Source organism: Carassius auratus, unplaced genomic scaffold (assembly GCF_003368295.1).
Source record: "Carassius auratus strain Wakin unplaced genomic scaffold, ASM336829v1 scaf_tig00215565, whole genome shotgun sequence".
Taxonomy (NCBI): Eukaryota; Metazoa; Chordata; class Actinopteri; order Cypriniformes; family Cyprinidae; genus Carassius; species Carassius auratus.
Window position 1 is genome coordinate 1,954,555 of NW_020528142.1, and position 26,256 is coordinate 1,980,810.

At 35.9% G+C, this 26,256-nt stretch overlaps 2 protein-coding genes across 2 annotated transcripts; both read right to left on the bottom strand.

Annotated features, from left to right (window-relative positions):
- Nucleotides 1-477: 477 nt before the first annotated feature.
- LOC113094980 (transmembrane protein 184C-like) lies at nt 478-7,935 on the bottom strand. The gene is made up of 10 exons (XM_026260565.1): nt 7,419-7,935; nt 6,043-6,173; nt 5,892-5,928; nt 5,343-5,548; nt 4,663-4,737; nt 3,878-3,971; nt 3,443-3,555; nt 2,733-2,832; nt 2,177-2,348; nt 478-1,952 (listed from the first exon to the last, which is right to left on the bottom strand). The coding sequence occupies exons 1-10, from the start codon at nt 7,533-7,535 to the stop codon at nt 1,657-1,659; spliced, it is 1,341 nt and encodes a 446-aa protein (XP_026116350.1). The 5' UTR covers nt 7,536-7,935; the 3' UTR covers nt 478-1,656.
- A 3,428-nt stretch (nt 7,936-11,363) lies between these two features.
- On the bottom strand, nt 11,364-24,845 carry ednraa (endothelin receptor type Aa). Its single transcript, XM_026260646.1, has 8 exons — nt 24,590-24,845; nt 22,919-23,375; nt 19,522-19,649; nt 16,823-17,021; nt 15,665-15,817; nt 15,299-15,432; nt 14,772-14,880; nt 11,364-13,645 (listed from the first exon to the last, which is right to left on the bottom strand). Exons 2-8 carry the CDS (start codon nt 23,303-23,305, stop codon nt 13,508-13,510), a joined length of 1,248 nt encoding a protein of 415 aa, XP_026116431.1. The 5' UTR covers nt 23,306-23,375; nt 24,590-24,845; the 3' UTR covers nt 11,364-13,507.
- Between the last annotated feature and the right edge of the window lie 1,411 nt (nt 24,846-26,256).

Below are 26,256 nucleotides of genomic sequence, written 5' to 3' on the forward strand. Positions count from 1 at the left end.
ATATTAAGTGTTTATATTCGGACTATTTTAGATTGCTTCAGGGGTACCGCGGCGGAGTAACCCAGTACCTTTGTGATTCTTCATAGACATAAACAGAGAGAAGTAGTTCCGGCTATGATGTTCTTCCGCAAGACGCAAGCAGTTCTGTTTATTAACCGCTAGAGCTTCAAAGGTTACCGACTGCAGCTTTAAAGAAACAGTTCACCCAAAAATGGAAATGTGCTGAAAATGAACTCCTCTTCAGGCCATACAAGATACAGATGAGTTTGTTTCTTAATGGGAACAAATTTAGAGAAATGTGTCATTACATACTCACCAATGGATCCTCTGCATTGAACTGGGGATAAGCATTCTTTCTTCGTACAGTGGAAGGAAATGGTAACATTATACATATTTGGAATGGCATGAGAGTGAGTAAATGATGATTTCTGGGTAAACTATTCCTTTGAACTTGGATGGAAGGCAATTAAGCAGAAATACACATTTCCATGTGAAGTTTAATGATTCGTGACAACCACTGTTAGATAAGGCAATGCAATCGTTGTACAAACAATTGCAGAAAATGCATCTTTTGGAAAACAAATAAATGGGAATATTTCCCACAGGTCCACATCTGTAATGCTAGAACAATCTGCCCTTACTGTTCTACTATATCTGACATTTAAATCTCATGTGCAGCTGATGTTAAAAACTGACAGATCACTGAAAACATTAACAAAACAAAAAAAGTTACAACAATAAGACAACTTTGGCTGATATTTAGACGTTGCATCATTTCCCGAGGCGAACTTAAAGCCCTCTACATTTTCAATAATTAACTAAACTGTTTTTAACCTAATTTTCTTTGTTTAATCATTAAAATAACCAAAAACAAAGACACAAATGCTTTTTGAGAAGGACAAAAGAAAGACCACTAACAGTATTATTTTATGTGTCCACAAATACATGAATCTGTTATGAAAGCAAGCAGTCTAGGAGAGGCTGCAAAGCTCTGAAGCGAAATAAGCCGAAATATGGGTGCTTCGGTATTTTGTGCTTTAGAGCCAATGTTTAAACTGTAGTTGCTTTACCACATGCATATACTCTGCTGAGAGGAGATGTTAAAATCTCCATGGCATCCTGGCAATTTGATATTACTGTCCATGATCAAGGTGCTGCTCCATGGAAGAAAAAAAAATTAAAACACTTCCCACATTACTTAAAACATATTTGCATTCACAGATAAAAATGTGAAAGTATCAGATAATGACAAAGAAAAAAAAAAAACTAAAATTACTTGATAAAATCCAGGAAGATGTCAATGACATGTTGAAGTAGCATTATCAATACATAGTGTTTTTTTAGAATAAAAACATTCAGAAAGCTGTCTTAAATTAACCATTATCTGATGGTGTGAAAAATGAATTACTGTGCTTGGCTCTGTCAGTTTATAATTTGGTCATGTTTCCAGCAAAGCAATCCCAAACTGAGATAAAAACGGAGGACCAACACCACTCAAGTCCTTCATATGTGTTCTTGCTACCAAAGCTTCACCGAGCCCCTCTGAACACATATTAAACACGAGTATGAATGGTTACCAAGAGTTAACGGCGGCTGCATATACTAGAAACAGTAGTTAACGCACATTAGATCGATGTGCATTAACTATTTGTGATGCTAAATGATTGCTGCATAGTCTGAGCCTGGATCTGTATGATCGACAGATATCAGAGCAGGCGTGATATCATCCACATCTCCTTCCCATGGTACGCTGCCGAGGTTGGCAGGAGCAGAGATGGAGTGGGGGGTTACGGTGTGGCCCATGCCCTGGTAACGGCCCTTAGGAGATGGAGGGGTGGAGGACGATTCAACCCCTGGATCCTGAGAACCATCTGACAGCAGTCCTCTGTTCTCATCCTGGAAAACCTCTTCACCAAAATATGTTTTCCTTGGCCGACCCATGACAGTTCTCCCTGAATCGAAGCACATAAATAAGATGAATAAGTGTTTTTGTGGTATTGACGAAGATTTCACAAACTGATTCCTGTTCAGGAAATATGAATATAAGGTGCAAAAACCCTTCACTAGTATTACTGGTAAACATCCGAGGAGGAAAAAAGTATGATTTGACTGCTTAATGTAGGTGAGGTATTTTGTAAGAATCCAAATAAGATAAGAAAAGACTGTCGTGACTTACCGACATTGCGCACTTGTTCCGAGATGTCGGCCCGTATATCTGAGACATCCCACATGGCCAGGAAGGAATCAAAGCAAGAACCTTCCTCTGCTTCCTGTATGTAGGGCTTGTAAGTGAAGCTGAAATGATGGGCAATGGCTGCCAAAAACATTTCCACACAGATGATGAAGTCCTGTGAGAACACAGAAAAACAGACCTTTCAGTTTAAGGTTACTTCCTCTTGTGCAACCAGAAGTTCATTAATGGTGCTGAAATAACAATGGTGCATTGTATACCTGGTAAGCCAGTCAAAGATATAAGGACAATATTATACGAGTATTTTAAACTTACATTTTATTTTAAAGGAAAAATATCTAAAGATGATGCTGACAGTCTAATCCGATTCAACGATCTATGCTAAGCTACAGCTAAAGTGCTAACGCCAGACCCAGAGATCAGCTGAATGGATTTGAAAAGGTAAAACTCAACTGTTTAACACTAGGGGAGATGAAAAATGAGCCTATTTTCAAAAATAGTGGAGTGTGTTCCTCTCATGTTGAGATCAAGGTATGCATACCTGTAATCCAGTGGCTACAGCCTCCACACTGTCCCAGTCCCAGGTGTGCGACTCTGAGATCACACCGACCTTCACTAAAAGTGCAATGACCGCAGCTTGCCTAAGACAGGTCAAAGAACATTATAGGGTGGCAAAACTATCATAAAAAAAATACTGGGAATTATAATAATAATTATTCAATTTAATATTTGATTTATATATATATATATATATATATATATATATATATAAATATATATATATATATATATATATATATATATATATATATATATATATATATATATATAGTATGTTCTATTATAATATAATGATGCAATGTCTATTTTATAAATACTTGTATTTTAGATTATTTAAATTACATTCTCTATAAATTCTCTATAAAATGAATACAATGTGTCCACATTTTAAATTTTTTAATATTTGAGTTTTCTCTTATTTTAACAATTTCAAAATTATTTTAATTAGTAGTAGTAGTATGCAACACAAAACATTTTTATCCTTTTGATTCGAAGCTTTTAAAGGCTTCGTGCAATTTTCTCATAAATGTATATAGATTATTATAATTCCGATCAAACAAGGTAATTAACTGTCATGATTTAGCTGTACCATCCTGATACTATATGAGTGTATTCTAGAAAATGGAAACTAAATTTGACTAGAAGCAGCTCTGAATTATTACAGTGTTAAATGTGTAGAGAACGGTTTACCAGAATGACACAAAAACCACCAGCTTGACACAGAGGAATTTGCCCACAGGTTTGATGGGACTCAGCTCTTCTCTCAGAGCCTTGTAGAACAGCACAAGACAGTACATGGCAAACTGAAGAGAGAAAGTTCAACATTAGCACATTGCCATTAGATAATCAGATCACCAAAGCAACAACAGTGAAAAGATAATGAATAGTTCATGCTCCCTAAGCTGTTCACTGTTCATAAGCTGCATAAACACACATGAGGGGCTGTAAAGTCTGGTTCGTTTTTATTTCACATCAAATGAATGGGTAAAAACCCATAAAGATGGATCTGTAAACAGGGCTTTAGTTAGACTTTATCTTCCTTTTACTGCAGCCTGGTTCCTGAATGACTGCAGATTCACTCATGTGACAGTCTTGCATAATATTCAGGACAGAACAGGTACTTACAAGCTGAGAGAGATTGTTGACGATAACCAGATACGTCCAGGCATTTTTTGAACTGAAGTTACCTTCATCGTAGACCCCACAAAGCTGACAAATCCTAATTTGGCAGGACAGAAATGATGCAAATCACTGACCATCAGACAAAGTTTTATTCTAAACTGATATGCTTATTTCCATATCAAATGCTTATTTTTATACCATATAAAAGCAGAGACTAGGGTGTAATTTTAGCAGCAGGAAAATAAATTTAGTCTTGAGTTTAAAAGCATCAGAGCACAGAAACATGTGGAAACAGTAGTGTCGACTAAAGGGGTTTGTTGATGCACGTTCATGAACAAAAATGAGTAAATTACACTAGCATTCAAATGTTTGAGGTCAGCAGAACTTTTTTAATCAATAAACTGTAGTTAAAATGTAGCTAAAATGTTGGTATTTAAATCGCACATTTCAACTACAGTCCACTTTAAAATATATTCAAATAAAAAACATTTGAAATCATAATTTTAAAATGATAGTTTTACCATTCTAAATTGTGATAAATGTAATTAAAAAATGTTATTGTATTTTTCATCAAATAAATGCAGTCGTGTTGAGCATAAAAGACTTTAAAAACATTAAAAGCATCTGACCTCGAACATTTGAACAATAGTGTACTGTATACCGGTATATTGCTTGCTTATGTATCTTTATATGGTGTAAAACCACATCAAAACTCACAAAAATGTGGCGAAACTGATAGCAAATGGTTGATTAACCTCAACAACATACACAAAATGAATGACACTTACAAAGCAATGACTGTGGTGACGGGTCTCACAACTGTGTACTGCAGAACCCCCAGTTTACATCTCAGCAGAAGAACTCTGTTGAGAGAGAGAGAGAGAGAGAGAAGATAAAAATCAGTTCAGTAAAGTGCTGTTCTCAATAAGAAAACGGAGAAAAGAGTCCATGAGAAAACATTGATGCAGTATAAATAAAAGTTTCCCTGGCACTGTATAAAATCAATTAAAGGTAACTTCACAGTCACATAACATAGAGCTCTACTGTTCTCTAAACAATTTTTTTTTTTCCTAAACACAAACATATTTTTTCCAGTTAAAATGCTGCTGGTTTAAATCAACAGACTTTTCACACATTATCGCCACTGCCTAACGTAAATCTAAAAGTTGCAGCCGTCAGCAGCAACAGCTAAAAGCAGCCAACAACCTCAAGAGAGCATTCACTCTGCAAGCAATTTAGAAGAAATCTCTTCCTGCTGTATCTAAACAAAAGACTTTCTATTCCCATCCTCCGCTTTAAAGAGGGCCCCAAAGGAGAGGATGGTAAACAGGTAATGGAGGCCCTCAACATAAGAGCCTCAGCCATAACGTCTTGACTTTCTCCTTTAGTAATACAAACAACAGAAACGCATTAAATACCACATCCTGCCCCACTTTCGTATCCTATTCATGTCTGTGCAAACACTCACTCTCCCATGGGCCACGGAGGGCAGCAGCAAAGAGGGGGCAGATGCTTTTGTTGCTCCTGCACCTCCAGCATCAGCACCAGACTGGGATACTGGTTTCCCAAAAAGTTGAGAAGGAAGGTCATGAAGTTGTAGATGACATAGGCCTCATAGCACTCTCTACATGTGTCTACATAGATGGCAATGTTGGGATACTTCAATGCAATCCACTGTGAAAACAGAATAAGAGACCAAAGAGTAAAGAGAACTTTTATATAGAGCACAGAAATTCAAATTACAGAAAAAAAACAAACAAACAAACAAACAAACAAACAAAAAAAAACGATTGGATGCACATGAGTTTGGGCAAGTAAAGCACTTTTCTGGTCCAACTCTTAAAGCAATCCAAGTCATGAGCATCTGCAACATCAGGCCTCACATTAACTGATTGTCGAACAGAAAAAGGCCAGTGTTCAATTCAATGCAAACTTAATTGGAGACAAAACATCAAAGAAGCTATTTGCGATTCAAATATCAACATTTTAGCTATCATTGTGATCACATGATACTCACACTATCCAGGCTGTATATAGGAACCATCCATAATATTCTGAGTATGAAAAAACATGTGAACATGTGAGAAACAGACAAAACAATTGAAGATAATGTCAATGAATATTGCATAAAAAACAACTTGATATTAAAATGTTCCATACAACGATACCTGATAATAGGTTTTTGCAGCTCCGGCTGTGTGTAGTGTACTAGATGCTGCAAAATCCCCCACAGTGAGATGGGTATAGTCATAAACACAAATATCCCAGCGATGAACCATGCCTTATTAGGAGTACTAACCTATGAGATTACAAGGAGAAAATGAATACCATCAATGTGAATAGTCTAAACTAGCACAAATACTATTTAAATACTATGTTTTTCCTGTGTGGATCAAATTTGACTCTTATATACAGTGGTGGAGGTTTTTTTTTTTTAGAACAATAGTATTTTCACCAGCTAAAAATGGTTTCAATTAAGTTATTTCTATCTTTTGCAGTAGTGTGTCAGTAGGAAACATCAGTTTACATTTCCAAACATTCATTTTGCCATTATTTGTAATAATCTAGTGATTTTTGTCTGACAACAGCCAGTGCTCCAAACAGAGATCTGATCTGATGATCATCCAGTCTGCGTGGAATGATATGAAGAAACAGAACAAACTGAGACTGACTCAATCCAGAAAAACTGTGGCCACGTCTCCAAGATGCTTCAAGAGATCTACCTGAAAAGCTACAGTACTGAGAAAAGTTGTAGGCACTTGTGTAAGAATGCTGTACAACGAGGATGCTGTCAATAATAATGTAGTAGATAAATTTTATTTATCTATTAACTATTAACTCAATGAAATCAACATTTGGTGTGAGCCTCGTTTGCATTTACAGCAGCTTTTGCCCTAGCTGCACTTGTGCATAGTTTTTCATGTAGCTTTACAGGCAGGTCTTATGTGTATTTATATTTTGAATAAACGATCAGTTTTCATTTTAATTTTAGTAATTTTGCTGTGTTTGTGTTTTATTTTTTAAAAATAACCTTTTTTCAATTCATTTTTTCCACTAATATTTCTATTCTATTCGAATGTTTATCTTAATTTTTAACTATTGTAATAGTTCTAATTTTAGTTAACAATAAAAACACTTATCTGACGCTGAAGTATATTACGCAGCTTAAAGTGGACTTAATTCACATTAGAAAATGCTCATTTACTTACAGCTGAAGAATACAGATATTATAAAACAAAATGTTAAGATCCCATTATGATTGATAGAAAACGTGTCAGAAAGTTTAATTTCTTAACCTATTAATATATAATTAGTAATTCAATAAATAAATTTAAGTAATTCCTTTTCTATAATAATACATCTTTGGAACCATATTAAAACACATTTTCAGGTTTAGACCTGTTGTACTATAATCAAAATGGTTTTCATTGCAGGACAAATTAGACTTTTTAGGACAACAACAGAGAGTTAACAACATTTATGAACACATTCGAAAGTCAGTTGCTTAATCTTTAATGCATGTAACTCTAAAAAGACCTCTGACCCCTGATTTCTGAAGTTCCCATATACAGAGTGGAAGGACCACCAGGAGCAGCAGAATGTAGAGCAGCACCACCAGAGGCCGGATCCACCGCCTCCAGTTCCCGCATGTGCACGGCATCTCTCCCGCTGTTGCCGAGCTCTCACATTACCCTCCGGTTAAGTTTGACACAGAGAGAAGCCGAGTTAAGTTCTCGGCAGTTCAACACCCGTGGCTTGGTTTAGATGCATATGACGCGTACAAACACGACTGAGATCTTGATGAATCATGAGTCAAACAATCAGCTGATTCATCCCAATCCCACAAACATCACTAACGTTACGTTCAAGAGCCGCTCGCAATCGCGTCCATTACAAAGTTAGCGCACGATAATATTTTATTATCTTATAGCAGAAATCATGTTACAAAATACACACACAAAACTTCATTGACTTCCAAAATAAACAAAGTGAGCGAGAGCGAGAAGGTAATAAACAAAGCTGGTCAGAACTTCCTGTTGATCTCGTAGCAGGGTTCTTCTCCTGTTTTGTGAAACATTTTTACCGTTTAGCGCCACCTCTCGGATCGGAGGATCGACAAACTGGCGTGTAGAAAGAGTAACGTTATGTTTAAATTATTTGTTATGACAGACACACCTCTTAATAGCAACCCCTACCACCATTAATTTGCTATATTGCAATTTAGAATACTAAACTTATATGAAACATTACTTTAAATGGGCAAAAATAATTTGAAACGAATATTGAGTATTCATTTCCAATTCAATTCGTTGCGAATAGTAGGCTATGCATAGTTCTGCACAGACAGATTTGGACCCATTTTTGTGGGCGTCAATCCTCATCATGTAATCAACCATAATGTTTCTAGTATTTTATTAATATAAAGGTAAAAGCTTGTGATGCCGTATATAAAATTAAATTAAAGAGCCTGCTGATTTAAAGTATACATTTTCTGTCATTCAACATGATTGGAAATAAATGTAGGCCTATTAACTAGACATGAAATTAGTAGGCTAGCCTACTTTATTTCCTTGGATTTTCATGCAGCTATTTTTGTATTGTTTTTATTCGTATTGTTCTATTTTTACAAAGAGATTAACTATTTTGTGAAAAGTTAATATTCATCATCACTTAGCATGTGTGCACCTTATGTAACCCCTCCTTTGCCTGGTCTTTAGACCACTTTTGTGATGTTTTGTTGCCTTTTTTTTCTCTCCCTTTAAGTTTGTTGAAGTGTACATGCTATTTGGGAGAGTCTTTTAACAAAAAATTACTTAAAATTGTACTTCGTGAGAAAAGATTAGTAATAGTATAAGATTAATACATATATAAACTTACATATAACATTTAAACTTTCTTTAGGACTACCCTAAGAACATGTGGAAGTCTTGTGCGAAAAAAAAAGGTGAAGGCGGTTCACTAGATGGCAGTGTTAACACTTTTCATGCAGGGTTATCCAAATAATCCATTCGCTCTATATTCCATATAAAGTGTTCCTGAACAAAAGCCAGCAATGTCTCTAAGACGGTTTCCTTTTTTTAACAGGAAGAATGTGCTTTCCTGAACAACAGAACAGTCCTCAAATTACTGTTTCTAATTAAGATTCCTGGGGTGTGATGAAAAAGTTGTATTTTTCCCCCCGTACTAAACTAATTACGACAAATGCGATATCAGCACGAATGTACATTGTGTTTGTATCCAGCAGTGAAGAGTAACACTGCACAGAACCCAGCTATTGTAAGCTTGTGCATGGATATAAAACAGGAGTTAATACACATTTCCCCTTTTTCCTGAAAAAAAAAATATATATTTAGTTTATGCAGTTTATACATTTATTTAATAATTCAATTGTAAATAACCTTGAGTGTGCAATAGCTTAAATTTACAGATGTTATTAGGCCTGATTGTAAACAGTCTCCCCTTGTCAGATCCAGCAGTCTCGCAAAAGACATACGAGCAGCTCCACTGCTGTTTCAATTACCCACCAAATGTGGAAGACAAGTTAAAAGGTCTTTTACATGGAAAATCAGCTACAGCTTGGACTTTCCATGATGAAAGCAGAGGCAGGAGCTTGACCTGTAAAACTCAAAACTATTTTTTTATTTATTTTTTTTAGATCTAGGAAGGAACGAACTGCATCAACACATTGTTTGTGGACTGCTATGAAGCAGGAGGCAGAACTTTTCCTTTATGTCGCTGCTCTGTCATCATAATGTCCCCCGGTTACAGAAATGGCTCATTGTGATGGGACAGATTGTTCATGAATATTGAATCGATCCTTTTGGCTTTTATAAATTAGAAATCGCTCTTGCCACACTCATGTGAGCGTCTTGTTGGATGACTTGGAGGGATAGCGCTGCAAAATGGCATGCGGGACTCTGCCATGTCGGGGCAGGGAAGACAAACAGGCGGTGTGCTTGAGAAAATCAGATACACGTTTAAAGTTTAAACGCCGAGTGACGTCCACATCTCATTTGACTCCCAGCAGGAGAATTCTGCTTCTGTGTTGCTTTGGGTGTAATTTAGGCATCAGTACATATTGGGCTAAATGAAGAGAGTGGAACGTGGTTCACGGCTTTATGTCTTTGTACATGTGTGAATTTTGATCTTCATGAATTTCAGATGGATATCCTCAGGACAGAAAATAAGTCAAATATTTATGACAGATATTGTGCACAAATGAGTCTATCCAATCCTCAGTAGCAGTCAATTAAATCAAATACTGTTAGGAAATAACCTTTACGCGCTTATATGTGATGAACAAAGCTTTATATGTGTAACTGCTCTCACTATTTTGTATTAGTTTTTTGGCACTTAGTCATCGCATACATTTGTGGATGATTTTGAAATCTCTTGCGTGACAGATAAGGTTACCTCATGCTCATAAATAGAGCTGACCGCACTGCATGCTCTCACAGTTAAGACTCATTTGTCCACAGATTTGATCCAAATGCCGTTGGTTTCTTACCTTTTAAGTATAATATCAGTGGTGTTATGTAATATCAGAAATGTGTTATTAATATAATTCATGGTGGAGCACAGATACAGCCAAAGTTTATCTCTGTTTGATTGTAATGGAGCGTTTGGCCTTAGAGAGCTACAATATAATGCTGTTTTTTCCTTAGAACATTTGTGCTTTCTTAAAAGACTTTAACTGAAGGCAGTTTAAAGTATTATAAAGGATCTTAAATTATTTTATATATTATGTTGTATTAAATTATACTTTTTGAAAGAGTAAAGTCTAAGCTATAAGGATGATTTTTAGTGAATAAATACTTCAAATGTTATTTCCTTGCGCAAAAAAAGCACACACATCCTGAAAAAGGGGAGACAAGAACACAGTTTGTTTCAGGTTTTAGAACAACTTTGATCAAAGTTTTTGATCCACTTCAAATGTTGACTAGTGCATATTGCACTCACATTTTTTTTTTTTTTGGCCTTTTTAGTTGCCTTTGAGCTTCATTTGCTTCTTCCTTGGCGAGCGCAGAGGTTCCCACCAAATTCCTAAAACCATTACTCCTTCTCCCTGAAGGCAGTTTCATATGCATGAGAAAGAATATCTCAGACCTCAGATGATAAGTCATATATTTTCCCATTAACGTGATTTGAATAATTTGACGAGAGTCTCAAAGCAGACTTGTCCCTTTCTTCCAAATTCAATATCTATTTCATATGTGATAAAGAATGTCTTAAAACAAACAAAAAGACATTTTCAAATTATTAAATTATTAAGTCCGTGCTTGTTTTGGCTGGTGGAGTAGGTTTATATTCAGCTTAGAACATTGTGTTGCAATATATCAGTCAAAAAAAAAAAAAAATTAAATAGCAGAAATGTGTAACTGTTAGTGCATTAAACTCTGCATTAAACAAATTATGTTCTTTTTCAGAGGAATCATGTCTGAGAGCAGACCAACAATTGTGTCTATTGTGCTTATAAATAAGCGCCCTCTCCATTATATACACTTCTTTATTTACTTAGAAGAATCCACACAAGCAAATAAAAAACACATTTATTTGTCCAAACCAGTACTTTTGTCCAAATAAACACTTTCTAAACTGACATCGCAGACAGATGATGGTAATAGCTCCACAGTTTACATCTGATCCTCTAGTGTGCCCCGTTCACATCCTCTGGGTGACACCGGTGACCCGGAGGGGCCGTGTTGCCTGTTGGGTCAAAGTCCATCACAAAGCACTCGCAAACTGAAGCTTCTTCCCAGGCCGAAAACAGACAGCTGTCACAAGGCACCTTTCTTCTTCTAACACTGAAACTCCATTACACTTAGAGATAAGATAACATTGCTTTAAGTGGTAGAATCAATAGTCTGGTCCAATACTCTTAAAAACAAGTAGCAGCTTATCTAGAAAACTGAACTGATGCTATAACAATCTATGAGTAAAAAAAATAAAAGTGTTGTTTTAACCAGTCATTCATGATATGTAAAATAAACTATAGTTTATTCACTGTACTGCATTACATATAGTGTAAACAGAGCTGTTTGGTTGTTATAGTGCTATAATACGTTTGAATTGATATAAATGTGCAGCATTCCTCACTCAGTGGTGGTGTTGAAGACCAGCACATATGTAACATATGAATAATCTGTGACATCAAATTTCATTACAGAAATGACCTCTTCTTTTTTATATTCACCAGCAAGCCAAATTAACAAGACCCATATAGGTCTTTGTCAGAATGTGTATAATTTCATTCATATTAGTTTCAAAATACATAAAGAAGAAAATTGATTGCATAACATTCCATATACACGACCATTCAAAAATGTGGGGCCAGTAAGATTTTTTTGTAGTTTGATTTTAGAAAAAAACTTCATCTTCATAAATAGTATTACAATTCTGAATAGCTCTCTATTTGAATTTGAAAAAAATTCAATTTTCAACTGAAATGTAAAGTTCAGCATTTATTTGAAAGAAACATCTTTTATAACATGTTGAATGTTTTTACTGTCACTTTTGATCCGTTTAATGCATCTTTATTTCCTGAAGAAAAACATTGGGAAAAATCTTACTGACCCCAAACTTTTTTTCCTACAACGTACAACAATAAATATTTCAACTTAAAATACAGATGATATACAAATACTGAGGCTATTTAATATTAATAATATTAATTTATGCAAGATTAATAGCATGTATGAGCTCTCTACACAGAAAAAAAATTCACAGTGTCAAAAAAAAAGGCAAAGATATGTTTGTATCTCTTGGACGTTTTTGTTTTGATTACAGAAGGGCCGTTTTTCCCGCGCCCTTATGCTCTTTTTTTCCCTTTCTTTACCCTATAACACAGCATTTGTTGCAGTTGGATGCATTCCTAGAAATTACTCTTAAATCCCAGCAAGGTCCAAGTTTTATTTGCCTCCTTATTGCTGGAACTAAACCCAGCTGGTTCATTTCACAGTTGCTGTCTTATGTTCATGGTTAGAATTTTTAATTTAATTCTGAGCTTACATTTTCATCTTAAACAAGCATATACACAATAAACTTAATTTGGCATTCAAACACAAAGGCATATATTCATTATCTTCCTACCCCACTAAATAAACAGAGGTGTCGTCCAGCGCACATTATGATTCACTTAACAACTAAATAAAGGCATGCAGGGAGTTTCTTTGGCAAAGCTTGTAGGTAGGAACACAGAAAACACAGATTGACCACTTCACCCTTCCTTTTAGTAACTTCCTTTAACGTCGGACAGTGACCATCCAGAGCATGCTCATAGTTCAGCGTTGTCATAAGGAAAACATGTCCAGCTCCTGATGAAGGTTAATTGGTGGCTGTTAGGTTCAGCTGCATCCTGTTGCTGGTGGTCTTCACTCCCACAACTTCTCACACAGCTCACTTCAAAACAACCGTCTGAAAGTCTAGGAACAGCTGCTGTAGCTCTTATATATCAGGTCCATTGTCTGGTCTGATGCTATATATAAAAACAGCCTGATACTGTGCAGAGCACAGGAACTTTAGTTTCATAAAAATAGTTACAATGTTTTCCATCTCAAAGTTTGACACTGGATGATGTCTGCTTCTATAATGCGTTTAAAGCATGTAGGCTGACTGGAGTGAGTCCTTCACCTCTCAATCGCTGTATTTGCGGATGCTTCTGTCAGTAATGAGGTTGCCGGGCTCATGGTTTTTGCATTGAATGCTAGTGCCATTCATTGGGCCTGAGCTGGACACCTGGTTCTTGGTGTAACACCAACAGCACAAGCATGACTGCAATGATAAAGAACAATGAAAAATAATTTGATTGTACCAACATGAGTGCATGATTTGTAAACCAATACATTTTACTGTAGTATTATATCACCAGCTCCATATGTATGGCTTTTCTGACATAGTAAACTTGCTCGATAGCTCACCCGGTAAAGCATTGCATTTTTTATTCGGAATCCTCGGATATGAGTGATATAAAATACAAGTCGCGATGCCTGATAAAACAGCTTAAAGAATTGTATAGGAAAGCTAAAATGACATGGTTGCTTTAGCAAATGCATTTTAATCTAACGTTTACTTTTGTTAACACTGTTAAGATTATGGTTGGTGATGTGTTATTTTCAAACTTGATAAAGCATTGGTCTTTTAGCGCCATTCACCGGATATTACGCTTTAAAACTGCTGTGATGCATAGAAGGGCCATCAGAATAAAAAGTTGTATAAGATTTACATTCATCTGTTTCAGAGACATGTTTAAGCATGCTGTTTGGCGCAACTTACTGGGCATTTCCATTTGAAAGCTCCATGAAACATGCAAGAAGCAATCTGCTACAATATTTTACAAAAAGGTTGCTACCGGGACAGTTTTCTAATGAGCCTGGTTTAGATTTTAAGTAGTACACATTGTATTGTGTTAGAGGTGAATTAAATAAATCAGTATTTCTTATCTGCAGCTCTAAGTTTGGCCCATAGTAAATCAGCTTTGAATATTTCTTTTGGATCCACACCATGTCTTGCACAAATCGTCAGCTTTCTTGTATTTAGGCCCATGAACTTTGAGTTGTTTTTGTTGTTTTGCTTCATCGCACAAACACTTCAGTTGCACTGTATCTTTGTGATCATCCTCATTACTCAGAAGGAGCCTACTTAGGGTCTGACATCATTGTCGGTAAACCTCACTCAGTATGGGCCGGGCATTGCTTATCTCTCTCTGAGAATGACTCACAGGACCCTAAACATCTGTCTCTGTAATTCAAACATAATTTGCTGATAGATTGTTCTGTTGCAAATTTTGTTCTGTCTTCAGGTTTTGCGAAGACACAAGGAAATAAGTTTAGGAACAGTGGTTTGAGTCTGTTTGCAGTGGCAGGCAAATGAAGGAAGCAGAAAGCCATTTTAAACTCACCTTAAAGCAATTCTTGAACTTCTTGCTCACAAAATAGAGGATGATGGGGTTGATGCAGGAGTTCACAGTGGCCAAGTTAATACCCAAATAATCCATGATCAACAGGAAGCTGAAAGTTTGGACATTTATTTAGTTTTGTTGCATTCCAAATTCAACTTCCGAGTTTACATACTCTTTGCATAATCTATATTTTTTTTTCTATTTTTTTTTTTTTTACTAAGAAAGATCATAAAACCTAAAAAAAAAAAACTAAAAAAATAAATAAAATATATATATATATATATATATGTTTGTGTGTGTGTGTGTGTGTGTGTGTGTGATTTAAAATATTTACTTTTTATGATTTTATTTACTTACTGTTTTTTTATTGCTACAAAATTTACTGTCTCCAAGGGGTATGTAAACTTATGAACACATACACTTTAGAGTGCAAGCCATAACTTTTGCACAAGCAGCACAGGTACTTAAGGTATATAATAAATCAGTCCACTCAATGTTAAGAGTCAAATTGGCAAAGGCTCACTCACTTTAATAGGTCACAACGACTTTCATCATTTTGATCATAAACCATTTTCTTCAACAGTCTACTGAGATGAAGAGGGAACCAGCAAAGAGCGAAGATCAGCACTAAACAGAAGACTGCTTTAGCCACTTCACGCCGCTGCAGAGCATAAACAAGCCATTAGAACAGCTGTGTATTCAGCTATAACATACTCTCACATTCAAACTTAAAGGCTTTACCCACAATAGTGCATACAAGACAAGATATCATGTAAATGTTCATAAGGACAATAATACAGTGTAAATGCAAAAACTTTTATTGTTCAGTATTAATAGTGTTTTTATCATGCAAACTTGGAAGTTTATAATCATTAGTATTAAAGAGGACTTACCTGTTTAAGGTGTTCGCTGAGGACGATCCGAAGGCCTCCATTTCTGCGGTTGAGCATTTCAAATGTCATGAGAGTGTAGAAAATAGCTGTGCAGGCCAGTGGCACACAGAAGTAAATGCCGAATAACCACCAGTCTTTCCAACGGACATAGAACTGAAAGAAGATAAAACACATACAATATCCATCACATCTAAAGTAAACAAACACAGTTAATGTGTCATGCAATTAATGTAGAAAAGGGCTGAGTTGTGACAAAAAATGTTTAATCCCCTTAATATGATAAAACCAATTTTTATGCCAACTTTATTTAAAATAGTTAATTTGCAGGAGTAAATCTCAACATGGATTTAATAGTGAGCTTGGACCTTTGATGGATGTTTAGAAGCCAGAAGAGCATTGAACCACTAAGAAAAATAAAGCGGTGATAGCAATAAAGAGACCTAATGCTTGGTAAATATGCAATACACTACTCTAATAAGATTTTTAGCTGAGTTCAGTAAAAATATTACTGACCCCAAACTTTTGAACTGTTGTATATATTAGCTAACTAGTCCATGAAAAGTAATAGAAACAACTTCTTCATCTTCTTCTTTATTTTAGGAGAAAATCATTTTGCATGGTGTCCTGACCACCTTACTAGGTTTATTTTGTAAAAATTATCTTAAAAAAAAAAAGGGTACACAAAGTGACCTCAACACAATGTTAATATATATATATTTTTTTAGAATTGAATTGTGCTGTATTGAGTCTCGTCTGTGTCTGTTGTTTCTGTGATTAATGGCGGGGTTCATATGAGAGAATGAACTCTTTTTCTCATCCACACATATGGCTCTGCTTGAGAGAGATACATCAGCCAGTAATTGCACTCATGGTCTGTTATCAATTTGTTTCTTTGGAACGAACAGAGAAAAAGAAATCTCCAGATATCACCTGCATGGAGCAACTGAGTAAAACCAAGGCATGAAAAGGTTTTTACGTTTATCCCCACGTATCGTCCATTGTTTTGGCAAAGTTTGTAAAAAATCATAGAAATAGTGCATGGCATCCTGCTCGGGGTCAGCTGGACAGGATGCACTGTTTATTACAAAGTGTTGGAGAGTTTATGTGAATGAGGAGAAAGATGTCTGCATGACATCCATCCATCCGTTTGGAGCGTACCTCCATCAGTGTAGTTTCAGGCTTGAGCATGCAAGTGTGGTAGGTTTGGTTGCTGTAGTTAAAGGTGACCATGTCGAAGACCACTGCCTCTGGTACAGCCAAGATGATGGAAATGACCCAGATGGAGATGATCTCAATGGCAGTGAAGAGGGGGACGCCGACCCCCTGCACCCTGCTCCAAGATGCTACAGCCCTGTACCTGAGCCACAAAAGATACAACCGTTAACAAAACTCTCAGACCACTGCACATCTGTTTCAAAACAAACACATATCATTGAAGCCCCACTTCATGTGCACTAAACATTTCTGTGAATGACCTCAGAGAAGAATGTGGAGTCTTCAACACCATCTTTTTTTTTTCTTTTTTTTTTTTACGTCAACACCTGTGAAGCTTGACTGATCAGATTCCTATCGCGTGGGAAAGCTTTTATAACGCTGTGCAGCTGTGGCAACATTGAGCTACTAGTTTATAGTTGCAATGTGCTTAAAGGTTGATCTAAGATTAATGAAACGACTGCTTTGCATTTTAATATTCATATTATTAAAATGCTCACAGATATACTTCAGCTGTTTGTTTGGATAAAGTCACTGGTTTGCCTGGCTGCTGTTTGCTTGTTTGTTTCATTAATATCTTTCTTTCCTCTTGTGGTTTTTTTTTTTTTCTGTAAAACGGTGCATCAAGATTTTATACGTAACAATATCTTTTTTTTATGACCCATTTGAATATTCCTGTTTAACAACAATGGGGCATTTATATTTCACTAAGTGGAGATGTATCCACTTTGCTAACACTCAGACGGATGAGAAAGACATGATATGTAAGCTTACACAACATGGGGAACACGAATCGGACGAGTTGTGCTGAACATTTCCTCGGCATGATTCACAAACTAATTGAAAGCAGCCGTGCTGTTGTGAAATTAAGGCCAGACGTTTGATTCAAGTGATTCATTCTTTAAAAATTGCGACAGGCTGCTGGACATTTGTGGCTTAGATTTGCTTTTATAGTGCTGGATGACAATGAAAGCGTCTTGTGCTCAGACAGAGAGAGAGAGAGAGAAAAGAAAAAATAATACTGGCTGGAAGAATAAAACATAGTCTTTTTTTATCAGAAGGAGCTCACATTATGTTGAGGTAATTTGTCAGATTGTTTTATTTATTTATTTATTGAGATTCTGGCTTGAACTTTGCAAAAGGATAATGTCTTAGTTTAGTTTTATTCTATAAACATAAATGACAAGATAGTCATTCTTCTTTATGGTAGTGATTAAACTGAGGTGGGCAGGTGGCTTCTGCCTCCTAATGAGGAAAATACTTTCTAATGAGAGGTGCCCATTAGAGCTGACCTTAAACTGGAGGAAGTGCCCTGATTCAAACAAAAACTTGACAAGTTAATGTCCCGCCTTTTCCACTGAAACCACAAGCAAATACACTGCTTCCTGAGATGGGTTTCATGAGAACCACCCTGATTAAGATGATACAGGAAATACAGCTTTAAATGTTTATTTATTTATTTTTGGGCGAGTTTACAAGCTTTATTTTCTAAGCTTATATATGAATTTCTGTAGAAAAACTCCATCTTAAGAAAAACTCAAATAAATTAGAAAATGCAAAAAGTTTCCAAAATGAGCTTTAGAAAATAAAAAAAGGTTTTCAGTGTGTTTCGCTTTTTTTTTTTTTTTTTTGGTTAAATGTACCAAGACATTATTATTATTATTATTATTATTATTATTATTATTATTGTTATTATTATTATTATTATTATTATTATTATTATTTTTTTTTTTTTTTATTATTATTATTTTTTTTATGGCTCACACAAAACTTTTACATTAAAACAATTTAAGTTAATTGATAGATGACTTCTTTGCATTTTGTAAAATTAAAAATGAATGCAACTGCAGATCTATTTCACATTACGTTACTGTTACTGAGACAAATATTGTGGGGAAAAAAAAGTAATCCTTTTTTGTATTATAATGACTAAATCAGTCAAAATAGCTTGGTAGATAGAGTAGGTGAGTGAAAGATTAAAACGTGACATGTTCAAAAATCCTAAACCTAGCTTCTGACCTTTGTCTATCCCTGACTTTTAGACCTCAGCAGTGAAATCTGAACCAGTTTAAAGGTCAAATTAGAGAAGGTTTTATGGGTAAAAGGATTTTCAAGCCTTATTGGATTATATAGGAGTTTCTAGAGAAAAACTGCATCTGAAAAAAAAAAAAAAAAATACTATACAAGGCTAAAAAGTTAATGAGCTTTAGAATAACAAAATACTGAAACTGGTCAGTATTTCAACTTTGTATTTGTTTTTTTGTTGTGTTGTGTTTTACTTCGCTTTGCTTTGTTTTCCTTTGCCTTTTGTTTGGTTTTCCTTTGCCTTTTGTTTTGTTTTGTTTTGTTTTCCTTTGCCTTTTGTTTTGTTTTGTTTTCCTTTGCCTTTTGTTTGGTTTTCCTTTGCCTTTTGTTTTGTTTTCCTTTGCCTTTTGTTTTGTTTACCTTTGTCTTTTGTTTTGTTTTGTTTTGATTTGAACCCATTTCTGGAGCTCCCCCAACCTTTTTAATGTCTCACTAATCAATGTGTCCTGATGCAGGTCTGTCAAGAACCAATGTTTTAGATTATAGATATAATTATACAGTATGTCAGCAATTTTTAATCATGTACACATTGACATCAAAATAGTGAAGCTGTGATTTACCTGTCCACACTCAAAGCACACAGATTGAGTACTGTAATCCCAACAGATGCTTTCTGGAGGAAAGGCACCAGTTTACACAGGAAGAGTCCAAAAGAGCTGTCATCAAATGGCCATTTTCCGAGAAGTAGCTGCAAGAAAAATAGATCATTCATGACTATTATTCCTCAACCATATGACCAAGATAATCTTTCACTCTAGTAGAATATAATGCATTGGGATGATCTGAGTAACATGTTCTCATTTATTTTAAGTGCTTATGTCCAGACATTTATTTATAAAGAAAGAAAGAAATGGAGATGTTTAACCAAAGCAGTCTAGATTTCTGGAATTCGCTTAATTAAAGAGCAGATTTTCCGATTTTTTGCTCTCTGATCCTGTTTTTCCTTAAAGGCCACATCTTGTCTTGATGAAATGAAGCCGTTTCATTGGTTGCTTGTATATCAGCCCAGGCACTTCCTTGGTCATTGTATACTTTTGCTTGTCCTCACCTTGCAAGACTCCAGTAGTGTTGAAAACAAAAACCTCCTGTCTCCTTTTTTGAAGTGTACCCCTTTTTTGTAATGACATTTGCGTCATCAGATGTTTTTTTTTTCTTTGCTGGTTTGGACTTCTGCAAAGTCTCATCATTTAAGTGGACTTGACAAGGCTCTCTGAGAGGACCTTGCCTTTTGTTAAACAGGAAAAGTATGTGGGTTATTCTCAGGTTTAGAAAGGAAGCTTGGCATGGGTGTATCCTGGCCCTGTTTGTATGAGGAGTGCATGGTTTAATCAGTGGCACAGCTGGAGAAGTGTGTTTGTATGTTTTTTTGATGTATATTGGAAGTCTGGAGTGCAAACGACTCAGTGCGTCACAAAACAAGTCATGCTAAATACCAAACTTCCGGTTTAAAATTTGATGTTTTTCATATGAACTTTCACTTGAAACCTTCCATCCTAGTAAAGCAACATTGAAGATCATTTTCATCTGATATCTCCACCCAATATCCTGTTGAAGTCTCTTTCAAAATACATTTTGTAAAACATAATAGCTGACTTTATGGATGCTGAAAATCGGAAGACAAACATTCAGTGCTAAACTCGCATTTTCACTTTATAAATTGTGAAGAAAGACTACAGATAGGATTGAGAAAAAAAAAAACACTAGTTTAAAACATTGTTTTAAGAGTTTTAACAATATTTTCAAGTTTTTAGAAATGCACTCTTTGTATTCATGCTTGTAAAAAAAAAATACACAAATGGGGTACGGTCTGTGCTGCACCGATGCTTTGTTTGCTTTCAAACCAAAGCGTAAATACACATAAAAAAAAACATATTCTTGTGGCACAGCTGATACAGAAGAGGGTACGTCATCTGCGTACAGCTCAGATTTGCCAAAATGGTGATAGGCCATATCTTCAATATGATTTGAAGAGACACAGTGGAGAGGAATTGTTGAATAAAGTCATTATTTTTGTTTTCTGTGTGTACAAAAAGTATTCTCGTCGTTGATTCACTGATGGCAAAAATCTATTCTATTCTGACGATGCTTTCATACTTTCCTGGACCTTGCCACTGTTGTTTCCTGATAACTGTCACTCACGTTTTTGAAGATAGACTTGAATGTGCATGATACAAACCAAAATTTTTATATTTCATGACTGAAAACATTTTGTAACATGATTTTGATGTGCCATTTACATGGTGATGCAATGTCTGATTTTAAAATGGGTTTTAAAGGATGAATTTTGAGATTTTATGTTTTCAAGTGATATATAACTTCTGATGATTTCTAAAATGTGATAGAGAAAAAGGCAACAAGGAAGTCTTATTTTTAAACAAAGGTCAAAACTCCTTTTGTAATGTAGATTTCTGAGGGTGCACTCTTGTCATAAATTGATCTATTACTTTTCCTAAATAATTTTTAACAAAAAATATTGATATAATATATATTTGGGAGTCTTAGACCTTTCCAGCGATATATAGTTTGTCAAGATTAGATTAAATTTGATTGTAATATAGTATAGTCAACGTAGGTGTCCCGTATACGGGACGGGGTGACATTTAACAGGTTAACAGTCTATGGGGCAGTCTCAAGCATCGAGCTTCGCGTTAGTTCATTCAGGTCATGTTAGTCATGCTTGCATCAGCTGACAGTCAGCTGTTCCTGACGTTTACCAATCCAGTCTTGACACCTATCGCCTGCGGTCTATTTAAATTCCCATTATTCAGTGTCTCTCCATCGCATTGCTGCTTGCAATTAACTCCCTCCTCTAACTGTATGCAATTATAATTGTCATTAAATATACGGAAGTGGTGCTGATTGAACTAACAGTTTTAATCCAAAATATCTTAAATTGTGTTCCGAAGACGAATGAACATTTTACAGGGTTTGGAACGACATGAGGGTAAGTGAATAATGACAAAATTTTCATTTTGGGATGGAGTATCCCTTTTTTTTCTTTTTCCTTTTAAATATCTTGTATTACTATTATTATTCATTCGTAAATGTCACACAACATGACATTTTACAAAATGAACTAACTGTACATTGTCATAAAAAGTTATATTATCTTAAATTTTTTGGATAATTATACCATGTCACACAGTCACGAGGATGCACAGGGGTCCTGTATGATATAATTTCCTGTTTTATGTTGTTTTTAATTTATTAAATTTTTTTTTTTTTTTTTTTTGCTTGTTGCATGGAACACATGTTTTTTAAATATTGAAACAAATTTATTTTTATTAAGCAACAAAGCAGTTTTGTTGAAATGTTCTTTTATTCCATTTAAAAAATAAATTAAAAAAAAGATATTTTTTAACCATTTTTTTTTTTTTTTTTTATTATGAGGCTTGCTTCTTATTTGCAATATCAGAATGGTATTTTTAATGAAAAAATTCAAAATATGCTATTTAGTGAAGAAGCTTATTGAAATCATTGTACAGTATATCTGAATTGCATATTTCATCAGTTTTTGGATAAATACATTAAAATCATTGACCGAGCTGCTAACACAGGCCTCTGTTCTCTGTCAAGTAATGTGTTCACTGACGAACTTTGGCTAGTGATGAAGCACTAGTCAGAACAGGACTATTCGTTTGGATGGCAGCCCTTCAGTCCCCTGTTTATTTTATTTATTCATCAGGCCATATCCCTGCTGCACTCATCACGGAGCCCTCACTAACCGTAATAGGACGGCCCTAGAGATAAACTCTGGATGACCGTACATACGCCCCTGCCCGGTTCATCGAAGTCCCCTCCCAACTTCCTCTGCCAGCTCATTCTCCCTTCCTGTGCTCGTGTACTCTTTTTGTGTATAGTGCCCTATAGGCTTTGTGAAAAGTAACCTCTGAGAGCAACATGATGTCATGCTTCCTTCCAATGGAAAATAATAAAGAGAAAGCGATCTGTGCCTACCTTGTAGACAGTGATAGGGATGTCTATGGTGATGTAGATGAGATCTCCAAGAGCCAGACTGGCAATGAGGGCGTTGGGTCCATTCCTCATACACTTGTTTTGGTAAATAATCTTCAGCAAGGTGGCATTACCCACCATTCCCACCACAAACACAGCACAGGAAATAATTGTGTTAATATATTTAAAATAGCGCTTGATGAAAGTGGGGTCCTTGCAGGATGGAGGTCTGGTATTGTTATTTCTGGTTTTAGGCAGGGGAACTTTATGCACATTGGTTCTGGAGGTGGTAAAGTTTTGAAGGACTTCCTCTGTTCCATTAATGTGACATATTCCAACAGTGGCCAGGACGGCCATTAGCAAAAACAGTTGTAGCCTCATAATGCCCATTGCGGAATGCAGTTCGCTCTTTGAGTTCCAGATGAGGTGATATGAGCCTGATTATGGCTATTTAGCACAGCTGTGGGATAGGAAACAACAGGATGGACATCAAAACCATGTCGTAAAGCAAGTTAAAGTTCAGTTTGTCGCAGCTCAAGCACACAAAATAAAGAGACAAGCGACGCAGGCCTCAGAATAAAACAAAATCAAAGAGAATTACTTAAACGTATAACACTAGGTCTGCAAAACTTCAACACGACTTCAAAAGGGATTTAGTGGAGGGGCACAGATGGAGAGTGCCAGTACGAGTTACTGTCATGCTACGGGGACGAGACGTTGCCTTTCCTGTCGTTCCCGGCAAGTACCCATCAGTGCTGGCATGGAGCTAGTGGCACAGCATCAAGCTTTTGTTTTTTCATTTGTAATTTTTAAAAAGCGCCCGCTGCACAGCTTTCATCACTTTGGTTTCCTCAACATGCATTCCCGCTCTGGTTTGCATTTGGCATTCATAAAGGCAGTTCCCCCAAACTTAATAAAGCTGTCTTGGAATTTCACAATAGGAAATCAAGAACAGACCAACAATTACAAGGTTTTAAATCAATCGGATATATTTTTGGTAACAATTCGGCTCTGTTTGTTAATAATAATGAACTTAATTAGTTGGCAAGAACTAACAATAATAATAATAATGAAAAAAAACATCTTAAAAGGCATTTACTACTATCAATGTAAATTGCAATTTTTTTTATACATTATTAAAAGCTAACATGAACAGTTATGATGCTAACAAAGATGAATAAATGCCGTTACAAATTAACTAACCAGGACCTTATTGTATAGTGTTACAAAATTTTCAAATAACTTAAAGCTTCGTATTTTGACTAATTGAATCACTTATGCTAAGAAGAACATTAAAATGTCTGTATTATTATTATTATTATTTAATAACAAAGAAATGATTTGAATGTCTTTCAGATAAGTTAAATCAATGCGTAATAAACATAGCCTATTCGTACAGGAGAATCACAATTGAGAAAAGTTCATCAACTCTCATCTTGTTTGGAATCATTTGAAACCCCCTTTTCATTATCTTGACAGCAAAGGAACACTTCTGAGCCAAGATGTGTTTCCTGTTCAAAGTCCCCGCAACCACCTGGTACACAAGGAACTATTTAGTAGACAGCCCTTCAAGTAGCATCCTAGTTTAGCATCAGCTAGGCACTAAAGGGATCTTTAACGGCATGCAAACTGTTACACTTATGAATTATAAATGCCTCATGGTTTTTCACCTACCGCTCCTTAAATGTCTGCCTTCCCCAGGATCCCGTCAGTCAGTCAGTGAGTTAGTGAGACGAGGTTTCGGCTAGAGCCCCCCAGACATCTGTGTGGTATCATATGAGTAATTAACCAACTATCAAAGTGTAGAGCAAGATCCCATTTGGACACCGCGATGCACCAGAGCTGCTGTGAAGGGGCTGCGCATTCTGTCTCTAGCTTTTCCTGTAGAGAGTTGCTGTGTGTGTGTGTGTGTGTGTACGTGTGTGTACGTGAGTGTTTAAGAGAGAGCACTTTGACGGGGTGGGATTGCAATTCTCCACCTCCCCCCTCAGCCGGGAGGGGGGCCCCAAAGGAAACACCAGCGCTCATTGAGGCACAGCCTGCCTGACTGTCTACAGTCGACCCGAGCTCAGGGAGCATCAGGAGGAACAACGAACCCTCTCCTGAGGTTTGCCTTCATTCTCTCCCTCGATCTTTGTCGTTTCACTGACAGAACTCCTGCCGCCGTGCCGTAACCTTCTCCCAAATGACAAACTCACCTACCGGTCCCTTCCTTCAAATGCCATACTGACAGCTATGCAGGAGAGGGTGTGGGGGACGGTGGTGGGATTGAGAGCCAGATATCTCTTGAACTTTCTACGCCCGAAATATCACAGTGTGGGTGGTCGGACTCAGGGGAGATTGCGATTGCTTGTGTGGACATGAAAGCCCACGTAAGCCTCGGGTTCAAGTCTGCTTTACCAGCCTTACAGAGATTGAAGCTATTTTGGATACTTTTTCATTATGTGCCCTGGCAGAGTGATTTCAAGAAGGTCGATTAGAACAACAAGCTTGTATAAAACAAAGTTCCTGGTTGACTACATCACTGTCCATTATGCAACCTATATGTCGAGCAAAATGGGCCATTATCAATTTGGGGTCTAAGTGCAGGAAGGCTGCTATCAGTACTGCAAACAGGCACCTTAATAAGCTGATACAGCAACTGTACTTGATTCTAATACAACACTGACCTGAATATCATTGAAACTCAACGGGCCATGATGATGTGTTATATAGCAGTGCTAATGCCTCTTCATTACAGCTGCTTTATCAGGTTGTGTTAAGAGACTGAGGTTTATCCCTTCACATTGAATGCGAGGTTTGATTAGCACTCTCTGATAACTTGTAGGGGGTTTCACTGGTTGATATTTATTTAAATAGCATTCATTGTTTTGTTGCTTTCGTATCTCATGGTGTATGTTAATTTAATTAAATGTGTTAATGGAATCAGCTGATGTATTATGTGCATCATTACGTGTTAAAAACAGGTTTTGGCAGATAGCAATGGTTGAGGTATAATAGTTCATCACATTTCATCACATTTTTTAGTCAAGAATTAAAGTTTTTATATGCACACACACACACACACACACACACACAGAGAGAGAGAGAGAGAGAGAGAGAGAGAGAGAGAGAGAGAGAACTGTTCAAAGGTTTGACCAACATTACATGTATTTGATTAAAAAAAAAAAAAAAAAATATATATATATATATATATATATATATATATATATATATATATATATATATATATAATCTGTAAAAACAGTAATATTGTGATATATTATTGCAATTTCAAATAATTGTTTTCTGTTTTAATATATAATTTAAAATGTATTAAATTTATTCCTGTAACATTACTC